Here is a 15,647-nt window from a genome sequence, read left to right on the forward strand (position 1 = left end):
ATTTTGTAGGGAGTGGAAACCGAAAGCCAAGGGAATGTGTTGCCAAAAGACACGAGGGCCGCCAGAAGTCATAGCCAGAGTAAAACTCGGGAAGCTACCAACTGTGTTCTGGCATGAGGAAATGGTAACAGTTTGGGGGGCCCAGCATTTCTACCCCAAATCCATGGAGGAATCTAGCACAAAGCCCATTCTGCAGGTTAGGGGTCTAGAGGTTTGACCCTAAGTTCTTTCTATCCAGCCCACACACACTGGGCACTGGGGCCAAGAAAGAGCTAGAGGAACAGGGAGAAATGCAAGCTGTACCTCTTCCGAAAACACACGAGGGCCGTGATCATGATCACAAGGACCAGCACCAAAGACACCACCAGTCCTATGATGACGTTGGTGAGCAGTTGTGTCTGATTAAATTCCTGGGTCTCCTGGGAGCTCTGGAGAAGAGGGAAGGAGAGGACGCTGTGGGAGCCGCACCCCTCCCCCACCTGTGACCTCTGGGGGCAGGGGGAGGGTACACTCACCACCACCACCAGTCCCAGTTGCAGCAGCTGCCTCAATGCATCCTGGTCTTTCCGGATCATCCTGCCACAGAACCCTGCTTAGACCCAAGAGTCACTGACCTCCCCCGGAAGCCTCTTGTCCTGATTTCCCCTGCCCACCCTCCCAGACCACCCCAACTCACACATTCAGCTCGGTAAGAGTCAGGGCTGACCCATTGGAGAAGACAAAGTAAGCGTCCATGTAGGAGTTGACTCGGGCCCTGGAATAGACAAACAGCAGCCCATGAACACCGCAAGCCTCTCTAAGTACTGTTGCTTCCCTCAGCCCGGCCACTGGGCCTGAGGACACTCACCGAGCCATAGAGTCTATGTTCTGGATTGTCACAACGTACACAGAGGTCCTGGTCGCCTGGATAAGGGCCCTAGAGAGAATGCAGGTATCACAGATCACATGGGTCACAATCACCCGGATTGTAGCCAGGGCTGTGCAGCGGAATCAGGAGTTGTGTGGATGGGAAGGGTGTGCCTTGCTGACACCTCTACACACATCAGAAATGGCATTCTTTCTCCCGGCCCTGGTTTGGGATACAGGCACAGGATCAAAGGTGGGGACAAGGTCAAGTATGGGTCAGGGACAGGGTAGAGAGGAATTTCATCTAGTTCTTTGAGACCAGCCCCTTAGACCCCATTCTTCCAACGGCCCAGCCTTGTACTCCCCAGACCTACGCCTTAATCTCCTCCATATTGGCACCAACATCCTCCCTGCTGGTGGAGAACTGCAGCCTCACTCGGTAGCTCTGGTCCACAGTGAAGAGCTAGGGCAGAAGGGGTGGGCAGAGGAGACATCAGAAACATGGGGCAACCACAAGATCACCAACAGCACATGTTTCCCAGAACACGCAGGCACTGTTATAGCACACGCACCATGTGATGTACACTGTACACACACGTTAGAAGCATGTGTGTGTATGTATATGTATGTGTGTATCTGTGTATGTGTCTATGTGTGTGTTTATGTGTATCTGTGTGTGTATGTGTATGTATGTGTGTATCTGTGTATGTGTCTATGTGTGTGTTTATGTGTATCAGTGTGTGTATGTGTATGTATGTGTGTATCTGTGCATGTGTCTATGTGTGTGTTTATGTGTATCTGTGTATGTGTGTGTGAGTCTGTGTCTGAGTTTGTTTCTCTGTGTGTGTCTGTATGTGTTTGTATATCTCTGAGTGTGTATCTCTGTGTGTGTCTGTGTGTATCTCTGTGTATCCCTGTGTGTGCGTCTGTATGTGTATCTGTGTTTGTGTATATCTGTGTGTCTGCCGGTACGTCTGTATGTGTCTGTGTGTGTCTGTGTCCCTGTGTCTGTGTATATGTCTATGTGTGTCTGTGTGTGTCTGTATGTCTGAGTTTGTCTCTCTGTATGTGTCTGTGTGTGTTTGTATATCTGTGTGTGTGTCTGTGTATGTGTGTATCTCTGTGTGTGTCTGTATGTGTATCTGTGTTTGTGTATATCTCTGAGTGTCTGTACATCTGGATGTGTCTGTGTGTAGGTACATGTGTGTCTCTGTGTGTGTCTGTGTCTGTATGTATGTACATGTGTGTCTGTATGTGTCTCTGTGTGTGTGCATGTGTGTGTGTGATTTATGATTTGTTTTAAGGCCAGATCTTGCTATAGAGCCAAGGCTGGCCTCAAATTCAAGCTCCTTCTGCTTTTGTTCCCAAACAACAGGGTTACAGGTTCATCTGACTGTAACAATTATCCTGGATAAAACTTCAGTAGAACAGGCCTTTAATCCCAGCACTTGGTAGACAGAGACAAGTGGATCTCTGTGAGTTCAAGGCCAGCCTTTTCTACATAGGGGCTCCAGGCTAGCCAAAGCTACATAGTGAGAACCTGTCTTAAAACTACAAAATACAAAAACAAACAAAAACCAGAAACACGGGCTAGCCAAGAACAGCAGGCACCAGAGGCAGGGAACGGCACTCACATTCAGAGTGGTCTGTGTTTCGAGGGCAGGATCCATAGCGGGCTGGTCCTGGGCCTGGACTGTCACCTGGTATGTACCTTGGAGAGTGGAATCAAGGTTGGTCACCAGCCTATGAGAGAAGTAATGACATAGCTTTATTCTGTAAGCTAGCCTGGGTTCTTACAGTGCTACTGAGAAACCACCTGTACACCTTCCGGGACGGAGACCCTGCCTCAGGCTTGGGCTCCCCACCCCACCCCACCCAGGCACCCATCGTCACATTACTCGATGCTGCCAGTGTACAGGCCAGCTTCCACTGATTGGGAAATCCGGAAGACCTGGACAGGGTTGGTAGCCCCGTCCTTGGGGACGAAATCTGCTTTCAGGATGGAGAACTTGATGATCCCGTTGTCTTCCGAGTCCTCATCTCTGGCCTAGAGCAAGAGAGGATGTCTGGAGAGAGGCCTTTTCTCTCTCCCACCACGATCAGAAGCTACAGTGGCCACTGCAAATATACCTTCCTTATAGGTCTCACTATATAGTCCTGGCTGGTCTGAAACTCACTATTAGAGCAGAATGGCCTTGAACTTTCTGTGATCCTTCTGCCTCTCCCTCAGAAATCTACAGAAATGTACACCAGACCTGGCTCGGGCTTTTTTTTTTTTTTTTTTTTCGGAGCTGGGGACCGAACCCAGGGCCTTGCGCTTGCTAGGCAAGCGCTCTACCACTGAGCTAAATCCCCAACCCCCTGGCTCGGACTTTTTAAAGATCGAGATCACTATACATCCACATTTGCCTCAGTCCTTTCTCATGTACCCCAAAATAACAGGTCAACACCCAAAGCCCTCCTGTACTAAAACCTGCCTTGCTCTCTTCTCAACTGCCAAGCACATACACACCCACTCCCAGTCACAGCCTTGCTCAGCTGAACAGCATCAACAGTGTGCACCCTCTCCTTAAAGCCCTCACTTCAGGGCTGACTAAAGTGAGTCCACAGTCCCTAGTGGCCCAGAAATGGATAAGAAGGAGGGACGAACATCTGAACTCACTCCAGTGTCTTCAAAAGGAAGGCAACAGGGTTGGGGATTTAGCTCAGTGGTAGAGCGCTTGCCTAGCAAGCGCAAGGCCCTGGGTTCGGTCCCCAGCTCCGAAAAATAGAAAAAGGAAAAGAAAACGACTCAAAGCCATGATTAAATTGGAACATTGCCATATGGTTGGCTGAGGATTGGCAATTAACTGGATTAACTCTTAAAACAATCTAGAAAGGGAGAATTGAGGTCCCCAGGAGAATTCCTAAGGACACCCTCAACTCTTTATGGGGTCGGCCAGGCCTTTCCAAGCCTAGTACAGGAGCCACCAGTCTCTTGTCAAAGAGGCAGACTGAGCTGGGCACAGTGACCCGTGCCTTTACTCTCAGCATAGCAGAAGTAGAGGCAGGTGGATTCCAGGCAAAACTGTTCTGCATGGTGAGTTCCAAAACAGCCAAGGCTACATAGTCAGAACCTGTCTCAAAACACACACAAAAAGGAAGGGAAGCATAATCCCGCAGAGGCAAGGCAGCTCCAGCCTCGGGGCTCACCCTCCATGGCCTGGCCACCTTCTAGGCACACACCCACATCCATCACCATAAATCAAAAGCATTGCTAGAACTGTGCTCAGAGAGCTATTTATGTGGAAGAAAGCCTATTAATTTACAATTGGCTATGGGCTCCTCATCACACTCAAGAATTCTGGCATGGTCAGGAAAACGTAGCCTACAAGTAGTACTTCTGGTCATAAAATCTTTATGAATGCTAAATTGAACAATTAGCAGAACGGGAACTCATCGATTGGGCAAGCGCCACCACAACCCAGGCTTGTGTGAGCCCACGCTCAGCCCATTGGACCTAGGGTTAAAACATCTTTAGGACAGTTGAAAGGTGCACAAAGCCTTTAGTTCTGTCCCCTGGGGTTACTGTGACAGATAAGGGCTGAGGACTCACCTGGACAGAAGCCACCTGCTGGTTGGGCAACACAAGCTCTGGGATGATCACTAGGAATGTGAGCAGGGAGAGGTCAGTACAGCTGGGACAGTGCCCACCTGGCTATAAGTACAGCTGTGAGGCAGTGCCCACCTGGCTATAAGTACAGCTGTGAGGCAGTGCCCACCTGGCTATAAGTACAGCTGTGAGGCAGTGCCCACCTGGCTATAAGTACAGCTGTGAGACAGTGCCCACCTGGCTATAAGTACAGCTGTGAGGCAGTGCCCACCTGGCTATAAGTACAGCTGTGAGGCAGTGCCCACCTGGCTATAAGTACAGCTGTGAGACAGTGCCCACCTGGCTATAAGTACAGCTGTGAGGCAGTGCCCACCTGGCTATAAGTACAGCTAGAACAGTGCCCAGCATTGACTATAATCCAAGTCCACTCCACAAGCCTATCCCCAATCCCTCTGCAGAAGCAACTCCATCTCAGCTGTTCCCCAGGGAGGTGGGGTGGGAGACTGCCGTTGGCGAGGCACCCATCTCTCATTGTACAGATAGGGAAATCAAGGCCCAAAGTGGAAAGACTTGCTTTAGAGCCAGCCATCAGTTGAGACAGAGCTGGAATAAAAACTCAGATGTCCCTTTGAGCTACAACCCCCGCAGGGGCAGAGGTGGGCTGGATCCTTCTGAGGCCTAGGGAGGCTTTATGGAGGTGGGAGGTGGGGAGGGAGGTGTCTGAGGGCAATCCCATGATACAAGGTGTGTGTGGATACAAGCTGAAGATGGGTTGTCACACTCACCGAAGGTCTGGTTGTTGGGCAGAAAGTAGGGGGTATTGTCATTCTTGTCCTTGATGTTGATGAGAAGGCTTCCTGGGTAAATAAGGTCCCGTGGGTGAAAGCTCTGAGCAAAGTTCTCCCGAGGAGAGCCTAAGTCTGAGCCTGAGCCTGAGCCTCAGCAGGCTTCCCGCTATCTGCTCCCCCAACCCCACCCCCACCACCCCCGTCTGTCCCCTGCTCTGCCTGCCCCATGCGCCCCTGCTCCTCGCCCAGAGGCCCCTGCTCCTCGCCCAGGTGTCCTCGCAGTCTCCTCTGGAGGTTCCGGATCTTAGTATTGTTCCTACTCTCGCAAAGGGCAAACAGCTAGTCAGATCCACGCGAGAGAGGCAGTTCAGAAGGGGGCCTGGCTCTGCCCCAGCTGACCAGGCTTACTATACTTAGATGGGCATCACTCTTGGTTGGTGCAAGCAAGATCCAGGGCTCCATTCTTAACACACCTAAAAGTGTGTATGTGTGTGTGAATATGTATGCACGTATGTACGTATGTATGTATATAAATATGTATGTCTGTCTGTATTAATGTATAAGTATGACGTATACATTTTATGTCAGCTGGTCATTTGAACACTCACTCTGAGCCACGAGTACTGACACACAACTGTAAATTGCACCACGTGGGAGGCCGAGGCAGGAGGATTATAAATCTGAAGCCAGCTTGGGCCACAGAGCGAGACCCTGTCTCAATAAAACAAAATAAAAAACTCGTGCCCAGTCTGTGCCTTGGCCTCCTCATCTCTAGGTTGGATGGGTATGGCTAGCTCATGAGTGGTGCAGGAATAAAATGAGCTTTAAGGTGCCTGGCACGGTCCTGTGCTGTGCTCACTGTTAACGTAGCCCTTGTGCCTGTGTGGATTGGAATGAGGATGCAGACTGCTCCTCACAAAATGGCAGCCTTCAGCGGGAGTGGGTGGGAGTGGGGCTTCCAGGCAATCCACTAAACACCACCGTTCGCTGTTTTCCTTCTCCATAGCCCACCCCCTGGCCCACCCACACTGGACAGATGGAGAACAGAAGCCTCAAGAGGGCGTGGCTGCCTCAAGAGGAAGCGGCTGCCTCAGGAGGGCGTGGCTAGAGACATGGTTGGCGAGGGCTGATGTGGGTCATTGGACCTTGAGCCGCCTCCCTGCAGGCCTACTCACCATTGCTGCTGTAAGCGTCAAAGCCGAGGTCTGTGGCGAGGTCCTGTGCCCGCACAACCAACGTGACCAGGTGGCAAACCTCATAGTCAATGGCCTCACTCTGATTGATGTACACAGAGCCATTGGTGTCCACGGAGAACCAGCCGTGGCAGACGCTGCCCACATCAACGCCAGCCTTAGTGCAGAGGACGTCCACTAGCTCTATCCTTAGCAAGGCGTTAGTGTCCACGTCCTGGGCTATCACCTGAGCCACCTGGCCATGCTCAGAGCCATTCTCAGCCACAGAGATGCTCTGGAGTGAGACTGCATCCAGGGTAGGTGGCTCATCATTCACATCCACCACAACCACGGTGATGTTTGCCGTAGATTCTAGGCCCTGGGGGCCTGGGTTCTCTGCACTCACTGTCAGGTTGAAGAGCTTCTGCGTCTCATAATCCAGGCTCACATCGGGGAGCAACCAGAGGTGACCCTCTGCCCACCCTAGTGCCAACACAATGCTTTGGAGAATAAAGTTGTTGGCGCCAGTCCCAGACAGGCTGAAGCTGATCCGGTTGTTGGCTGCTGTCTGGTCAGCATCCCAGGCCTTGACTGTGCCCACCAGTGCTCCTGTGGACAAAAGACAGAGCGTGGAGGGGTGCCAGTGCAGGCCTCGGGACTCCAGACTGGTCCTATAACGGAGCCCTTAGCATGGGCCTTACTGATGGGTGTCAGAGATGGGACATAAACATGACCCTCCTCCAGAGTACCCTTCCCCTAAGTTCGGCCTCACCAAAGGATGATGCCCACAGGAGCATCCTGCATGTAGCCATGTTGCTAGGATACATATTCCCCTCCCTCAGCACAGCTAGCCCTGGTATGCCCCCCCCCCCCCAACCAGCCTAGAGGACACATACCCGGAACTCTCTCCATCACAAAGAATTCGTAAGAGGATTGGTTGAATATAGGCAGGTTGTCATTGATGTCCTAAAGGGAGAGGCACGTCTGAGTCCTAAAGACACTAGCAGCCCCAGGTTCACCCTCTCCAGAGCCATCTAAGAACCCGGAAATATCTCTACAGACAGAGCCATCAACTCTGTATCCCTCCAACTGCACCGCCCAGTTTCCAGGTGTAAACCCTCCAAAGAAAGCCAGGAAGGGGGTTGGGGATTAGGTCAGTGGTAGAGTGCTTGCCTAGCAAGCGCAAGGCCCTGGGTTCGGTCCCCACCAGCTCTGAAAAAAAGAAAGAAAAAAAAGAAAGCCAGGAAGTGGTCCTTCTGTTTGTCTGACCTCGGCCTAGAACCATCCTAGTTCCACTTTCCAAAACTGTTCTGGGTCCCTATCTCTGTCCCCATCTGGCTTAGCCTGAGGTCCGGTGACACCAGCTCTGTGCCCACTCTGAGCTAGACCCTGATGCTCTCTGTCCCTGCACAGCTGGAACCCTGTCTTCCACGTTCTCCTCAGTCCGGTCATGTGCCTGGGGGATGCACCCAGCCCTTCCTTATCTGTGAGCATACACTCGTGCTTTGGTGGTCGGTTTTGTCTACATGACCATAGAACAGAGACCTTAGGGGAGTACCTTCCCTTCTCCTCCTCCTTCCTTCCCTTCCTCTCCCTCCTTCCCTTTGTCTTTCTTTCCTCTCCCCGCTCTCTCCTCCTTCCCTCCTCCTTTGTCTTTTTCTGAGGATAGAGGTCACATCGTGTAACTCATCTCCTGAGCTCCTGACAGTGACTCCTTAGACAGGCACTCCTGGATCCCTGCACAAGGCTGGGTCATCCTACCTCACACCACAGTGACTAAGACACCCGCTCTGCCTCTCCCATGGCTCTGGCCTCTTAGGGCTTCAGTGTCCTTATTTAAAAATAGGGCAGCTTCTGATACTTAAAGCAAGAGTGTGAAACTCATAGGGCAGAAGGACCATTCTAATTCAGTAAGCGTAATTCTTCCCTTTTCCTTTAGTATTCTACCTTGGTCCCAGGAAGCCAACAAGTCCTAAATCTGCCATCCCCCGGGGTCACAAGCTCTGCTGTATAGCCCAGGACGGGCTAGAACTCTCAACCACCATCTCCCAAGTATTGAGATTAGAGGTGTGCACCAGCTTGGCCCTGATCTCCACCTCTTGGTGTTCGGGAAACACAATTGGAGCCAGGTTCACCTGACTCTGGCCTCTGCTTTCTGGCAGCCAAAATGGACCCGGACAAGACTCCCTGCACGGCAATCAGAGCTAAGGCACTGAGAGCCCTGCCTGGGTGACCCCCCTCTTAAGAACATCTCCATTCACACAGGCTGATTTCGCACCCAGTCTTCCTGACTTAAGGACAAGGATGGCCAAAGGCTCTGCAGCCCAGTTCCCAACCTCTTATCTGCCATGCTGTACCGAGGCAGGAAGTATAGCTTTGTGCCAGAACCAGGGAGCCAGGCTGTGTGAAAGTACCCTGCTTACCTCCACAGTGATGGTGACATTGACATCAGTGCTGAGGGAAGGCTCGCCACAGTCAGCCACATGCACCGTTAGCACGATGCGGCCCTCCAGGGCAGGGTCAATGGCCTCTCGGTCCAGAGGCTCAAGATTCCTGAGGAGCCCTGTGTCCGGGTCTATGGAGAAGTTCTGGCTATAGGACCCAGGAAGCAGGCTGAAGAGCAGGCGGCTGTTGTTGGTGCCTGGCTGGTCATCATCATAGGCCTGCGGACATAGTTGGCCTCCAATCAGGTATATGGGTTTCAGGCCTAACCCCTCCCTCCAGCGCTGGCCTAAGTGGCCATTGGCTGGAGCCAGAGGACACAGGCCATGACTCTGCGTTGAGATTCAAGGCACAGCCAGCAGAAGCTCTCAGTCTCAACCCTGAGCTTGTCGGTCTCCCAGAGAAGTGCTGAATGGATCGTACAAATCTGAGCCTGAGCTAGTTCTTCAGAGGAGACCTGAAGTGGGGGCTCCCATGGTGCTGATGCAGAGATGGGAGTGGGGGAGTATGTACAGAGACTCAACAGGGTTGGTTTTTTGTTTCTCTGACTCTGTCTCTGTTATTACTAGTACTACTACTGCTGCTGCTGCTGCTGCTACTACTACTACTACTATTACTGCTGCTACTACTACTACTACTATTACTGCTGCTACTACTACTACTACTGCTGCTGCTGCTACTACTATTACTGCTGCTACTACTACTACTGCTGCTGCTACTGCTGCTACTACTACTACTACTACTATTACTGCTGCTACTACTACTACTACTATTACTGCTGCTACTACTACTACTACTGCTGCTGCTGCTACTACTATTACTGCTGCTACTACTACTACTACTGCTGCTGCTGCTGCTACTACTACTACTACTATTACTGCTACTACTACTACTACTGCTGCTGCAACTGCTACTACTACTAGTACTAGTACTACTGCTGCTGCTGCTGCTACTAGTACTACTAGTAGTACTACTACTAGTACTGCTACTACTACTGCTACTACTACTACTACTACTATTACTACTACTATACACACACACACACACACACACACACACACACACGGAAAGCTATTTTTTTTTCTTTTTTTCAGAGCTGGGGACCGAACCCAGGGCCTTGCGTTTGCTAGGCAAGCGCTCTACCACTGAGCTAAATCCCCAACCCTGGAAAGCTATTTATGTATGTATTTATTTATTTAGAGACATAGTCTTATGGAGCCCAAGCTGGCCTCAAACTCACTACATAGCCTCGTGATGACTTTAAACTTCTGATCCTCCACCTCCAGAGGGCTGAGATCACAGGCATGCACAGACACACCCTGTCTATATGGTGTTGGGAACGGAACCCGGTGCTTTTTTCACATGCCAGGCAAGCCCTCTACTAACCAAATGACACCCCTAATCCAGTTTTTCCATGTTTAAAATGTGAACGATTTTCTATTTTATATGTTTAAGTGTTTTGTCTGCATGAATGTAAGCATTCCCTCGGTGTGCAGTGCCCACGGGAGCCAGAAGAGGGCACCAGATCCCCTGGAACCGGAGTTATAGAGGGTTGTGAGCCACTATGTGGGAGCTGGGAATCAAATCTGGGTCCTCTCTACAAGAGCAGACAGTGCTCTAAACTGCACTCCCTGGAGCTCCCTGCCCAACTTACTTTGAAGCAGAGTCTCACTATGTAGCCCTGGCTGGCCTGGACTCCAAGAGATCTGCCTGTGTCTGCCTTTCAAAGGTGAAATCAAAGGTATGCACCACCAGATCTGGCTGTCATGATGTCCACACTTTTTAAACTGCTCATTCTTCACATAAAGGGTGTGAGCGTGTAAACAAATACATTCTTGTCTTGTCAGGGCCCAAACATGCTGGATTGTACTGGAGTGAGCCAACACAAAGAGTACATGTTCTTCTGTCCCCCTAGCTTCAGCCTGGGCCCTTCCGCCTGCCTTCCAACCACACTGTCATCTCTGCAGCTCCCTGCCACCTTTGACAGCACAGATGACCCCATCAGTAAAGGTCTTCGTCTTGCTTTAGTGGGAGCCCCAGGAACAGGAGTCAGAGTGGCTTCACCTCTGAGCACCGGGGTTCATCAGAGGACCTGGTAGGAAACCAGTGGTCTGCCAGGTGCTGATCTAGAAGCTTTTCCTCCCTTCTCACCCCACCATCACTGCCTTCTCTTCAGTTCTGTTGGGTCTCGATCAGGAAACGTCCCCTTCATAAGCAACCAGAGAGGGCTCTTCCAAAGGGGAGACCAATCCACCCCCTCAAAGGCAAGCCAGTTCACCGAGCACTTCTCTGGCAGATCAGAATGTTTCTTCCACCAGGCTCCTAAAGTCCAAGCCCAGGGGGCTGGAGAGATGGTTCAGAGGTTAAGAGCCCCGGCTGCTCTGCCATGGGACCTGGGTTCGATTCCCAGCTCCTACACTGCAGCTCACAACTGTCTATAACTCTAGTTCCAGAGGATCTGGAACCCTTACACAGACAAATGCAGGCAAAAACACCAATGTGCACGTGTGCACGGACACACACACACACACACACACCTGCCTACCAGGGAGATCTGGACTACAGTCCTGCCACTCTCAGAAAAGCCTTGGAACATCCGCAAGGAGCCTTAGCCCCTGAGAGATAGGGTGACAGCCTGTGAGGACCTGCCAGCCCCTTCTCACAAGCTGTCCCTCCAGGTCAGCCTAAAGGAGAAATTCTCAGCCTCATGCTCTCTCTAACTGTATTCTTTGCCACCCATTTCTTGTTATTCGTTCCCTGGATTTTGACTTTTGCTTTGTTTCTCTCTCTCTCTCTCTCTCTCTCTCTCTCTCTCTCTCTCTCTCTCTCTCTCTTTTTTTTCCCCCGGAGCTGGGGACCGAACCCAGGGCCTTGCGCTTCCTAGGTAAGCGCTCTACCACTGAGCTAAATCCCCAGCCCTTTTTTTTTCTTTCTTTCTTCACCCCCCCCCCCCGCTTTGTTTTTCTCAAAACAGGTTTTCTCTGCATAACCCTGGCAGTCTTGGAACTCGCTCTGTAGAGGCTGGCCTTAACCTCAGAGATCCCTCTGCTTGTGCCTCACAGAGTGCTGGATTTAAAGGTGTGCACCGCCATGCCTTCCTTGGATCTTCACTTTTTAAGTGAGCCACATCGAATCTTTTTGGAATGAGTTGGGAATGTGTGTATTAAAGAGCGGTTTGTTTGTGAAGGTCTGTTCCACACCAGACCTGTGCAGGGTACAAACAAATCCTTTATCGCATGATACCCTGCTGCCCCTGTGAATAAGGACCCTTTGTTTTCTAAAAGGAAATAGATGCCCAGAGAAACTGAGCAATTTCCTCAGAGCCGTAATGTAGAGCTGAGACTTCACGAAGGGGCAGCACAGTCCCCTCCTCAACCTCCCTGACCAGGTCCAGTGCGGGTCTCACCTGGATGGTCACAGAGACATCGCCATCCTCCTCTGGCACAAAGATGTTGTAGGAGCCTCGGACCACGGGTGGGTTGTCATTGACATCCAACAGAGTGATCTGCAGCATGGTGGTAGTAGACTGGTTCCCACCGTCGGTGGCCTGCATCGTGAGGTAGTACATGGCCTGCTTCTCCCGGTCCAGCAGCGTGCCATTCTTCACCGTCACATTCCCTGACTTTGGCTCCACCTCAAACAGGTCTTCTCTGCTCAGGGTGGCCAGATTTAGCCAATAAAACGACAGGGTGCGTGTGCACTTAGGTTTGAATTTCAGACAAATGGTAATAAGGCAGACCTAAAGGAACCTTGTGCAGTATTTGCAACATGCTTCTGACGGTGGAGTGGTCAAGCTGTGAGTGCCCTCAAGCCCCCAGGTGTTGGACCCTTGGCCCACAGTGTATGATGATGTCAGGAGTTGCAGGAGCCTCTGAGAGGTAGGGCCTTTTGGGAAACTGTCCCTCACCCCTTCTCTTCCTCTGGTTTCCTATCTTGCCATGTGATCTCTCATCTCATACACGGCCCCATCATGTGATTTAATATACTATCAAGTCCTCACAGGGCACAGTGCATGGCACCCCATGTCTCTGAGCCTCCAGGACTAAATAAACCTTTCTCTTTAGAGAATACCCTGCCCCGAGTATTTTATTATAGTCACAGAAAACCAATCTTTTTTTTTTTTGTTTAGATTATTTTTCTGGAACGGACGCACGAGTGAGCACTTTGTACCTTTGCAGGGTACTCTGCTGTATCCCCCGCCCCCACCTTAAGATCTTACCCAGCTCCTGGAAGCAGACTGTAGGTGATAGGACCCCATTCGTCCCCATCTAGGTCTGTAGCCTGTGAGGGAAAGGTGGCGGAACACTGGATATGGGGGCCATCTGTGTCACACAGCTGCTGTGCACCCCGACTCTGAAGCCCCATCTACATTCACACCCAGACACCCCACACCACATCCAGATACATTTCTATGCACACTCGCAGAGACCCAGTGATACTGAATGAAACAAGGTCTGGGACGGTCTGAGATCGATCCGCCCTGCCCAGCAGCTTTTCTCCCAGAGGGACCCAGCCAACATCACTCACCTCGATGCTGTCGGTGACCAGAAAACCTGTTGGACTGTTCTCTGGCACAGTGAGTTCATACAAACTCTTAGAGAACACGGGCCGGTGGTCATTGATGTTTCGAAGGTGGATGGTCACCGTGGCAACTGAGTAGTTGCCGCTGACTGAGTCAGTGGCCACAACCTGAGGACAGAAGAGCACTGGGCAGTACAGGGGCCCAGCTGCCCATGGCGTCTGTATCCCTTAGCATCTCGGCACACCGTACCTGCACTTGCATCTCCGTCTTCTTTTCGTAGTCCACCATCTCTGAATTTTTCACCACCACCTGCACACTGACAGACACGGCCGCTCGCTCTGGGGACACGTTGAAGGCTTCAGCATCTGTGCCATTCAGGGAAAGCAGGAACGTGCCATTGGCACCCTGTAAAGGAGGGTGACATTGTAGGGGTTAACCCGATGCAATTTCTGCCTCCCTGAGTCTTTCCCGCCACCTCCATGCTCAGGCCTTCTGCAGAAGCCCTGCCCAGTGAGACGCACGAAGGGAGTCTGAAAAGACGAAGACAAGAGTCCAAGCCTAGGGCTGGAGAGATAGCTCAGTGGTTAAGAGCATAGACTGCTCTTCCAGAGGTCCTGAGTTCAATTCCCAGCAACCACAGGGTGGCTCACAACCATCTATAAAGAGATCCGATGTCCTCTTCTGGTATGTCTGAAGACAGCAACAGTGTACTTATATATAATAAATAAATCTTTAAAAAAAAAAAGGGGGGGTTGGGGATTTAGCTCAGTGGTAGAGCGCTTGCCTAGCAAGCGCGAGGCCCTGGGTTCGGTCCCCAGCTCCGGAAAAAAAAAAAAAAAAAAGAGTCCAAGCCTAGGAAGTTGGTCTGACTACTCAACTCTACCAACACAGCCTGGTCTGTTGAGGACTGCTCTCCGCCCTGTGGGTCTCTGGGTCTGGAGAGACAGAGCCACACTCACTCCCACACAACCTTTCCATTATTCCTCCTTCCTCGCCACCACTCAGCACTCACGCCATCCCATTCTGTTTCCTCAAAGCTGCCCTTCAACCCCTACCAGCACGCCTGCCAGCCTACGGTCACCCCGAGCAGCCTCCACTCAACCCCACATCACCTCAATAAACCGTGGCCTTACCCATCGCTTACTACCATCGCCATGACGGTTCCTTCCCTACCGTCATCCCCAGTTGACTCAGATCACTTTACCACCGGCCACCTTTCTCTGAGGTTCCTCACTTCCCCAAACCACAGGCTACCCAGAGCCAACAGCGCCAGAATCACAACTGCTCACTGTTGCCTAGCGTCTAATGTCAACCCCGACTCCCAGTGGTCTCTGCTCAACACCACCCAGTATTCCCCCTGAACATCACCAAACAGCAGGCAACAACCTCCTCTTTGCCGATTGGTGCTGTCGCCACCGTTGATCCCATCAGATCACCACCTTCCTTCCCCACGGACCCCCACCACGCATTGTCCTGCCCTGTGCTTTGTAATCTGCTGCCAATGTCAGCCTCCAACACCATCACTCCCTTCCCCCACTTTCCCTCCCCCTTTGCTGCTCCCCCCATATCTGTGACCCCCCCCTAACCCCAGCCCTCCTCCATCAGGACCCATCCCGTCTCCCCTGCACCTGCCTGATCTGGGTCGTAGGCCACCATGGTCAGACCATCGATGGAGATTCTGGCAGAGGCATGCTCATCCACATAGCCTGTGAAGTTGTCCTGGGCCTCCTGGGGGCTGAAGGTGCAGTTTTGGAGGCTGCAGTTGTAAAATTCCGGCTTGTGGTCGTTGACATCGGTCACCTTTATTGTGACCCAGGTGCTCACCTTGGCCTCTTGCTGGTAGATGTTGGGTTTCTCCTCAGTGGCCTGAGGTACAGAGCAGAAGCAGAGAGCAGTGCTCAGAAAGAGAGAGAGTGAGAGAGCTAAAGTCAAGGGTTAGAGAAGGGGACTCTCACTCACCGTGACCTGTATCTGCACTTCTTCATTATCCAAAAGCAGCTGCTCTCTGTCCAGGGGGCCACAGACTGTGATGACCCCATCCTTCTCGATGCAGAACCACCCAGGCCTTGTGGAGTCTGAAAGAGAGAGAGAGAGAGGGGCACTTGCAGCAGCTGTTTGCAAGGGCTCTCACCACCCCACCCCACCCCAGCCTTACCCGAGCCCTCTCCAGGGGACAACCAGGTTCTCACTGGTGATATTGTAGGTCACATTGTAATTGACGCCTTTGTCACTGTCCACGGCTTCCACCGCCAGCACAGATGTCCCCTGGGAGGAGGCTGGGTGAG

The 15,647-nt window shown here is 51.8% G+C and overlaps 1 protein-coding gene across 3 annotated transcripts in view; it reads right to left on the minus strand.

Annotated features, from left to right (window-relative positions):
- The window catches only part of Cdhr2 (cadherin-related family member 2), a 35,720-nt gene that overhangs the window by 3,521 nt on the left and 16,552 nt on the right, over positions 1 to 15,647 (minus strand). For all 3 annotated transcript variants that reach the window (NM_001427596.1, XM_039096513.2, XM_039096512.2), the window contains 19 exons: positions 15,552 to 15,627; positions 15,322 to 15,437; positions 14,995 to 15,228; positions 13,612 to 13,767; positions 13,368 to 13,529; positions 13,060 to 13,121; positions 12,247 to 12,490; positions 8,822 to 9,061; positions 7,295 to 7,364; positions 6,402 to 7,007; positions 5,224 to 5,295; positions 4,442 to 4,491; positions 2,745 to 2,893; positions 2,481 to 2,589; positions 1,221 to 1,309; positions 848 to 916; positions 677 to 754; positions 516 to 576; positions 304 to 428 (listed from right to left, as the gene is read on the minus strand). In NM_001427596.1, coding sequence (NP_001414525.1) covers positions 304 to 428; positions 516 to 576; positions 677 to 754; positions 848 to 916; positions 1,221 to 1,309; positions 2,481 to 2,589; positions 2,745 to 2,893; positions 4,442 to 4,491; positions 5,224 to 5,295; positions 6,402 to 7,007; positions 7,295 to 7,364; positions 8,822 to 9,061; positions 12,247 to 12,490; positions 13,060 to 13,121; positions 13,368 to 13,529; positions 13,612 to 13,767; positions 14,995 to 15,228; positions 15,322 to 15,437; positions 15,552 to 15,627 — 2,768 coding nt within the window. The remainder of the gene's footprint in view (positions 1 to 303; positions 429 to 515; positions 577 to 676; positions 755 to 847; positions 917 to 1,220; positions 1,310 to 2,480; positions 2,590 to 2,744; positions 2,894 to 4,441; positions 4,492 to 5,223; positions 5,296 to 6,401; positions 7,008 to 7,294; positions 7,365 to 8,821; positions 9,062 to 12,246; positions 12,491 to 13,059; positions 13,122 to 13,367; positions 13,530 to 13,611; positions 13,768 to 14,994; positions 15,229 to 15,321; positions 15,438 to 15,551; positions 15,628 to 15,647) is intronic.

Source organism: Rattus norvegicus, chromosome 17, assembly GCF_036323735.1.
Source record: "Rattus norvegicus strain BN/NHsdMcwi chromosome 17, GRCr8, whole genome shotgun sequence".
Classification (NCBI taxonomy): Eukaryota; Metazoa; Chordata; class Mammalia; order Rodentia; family Muridae; genus Rattus; species Rattus norvegicus.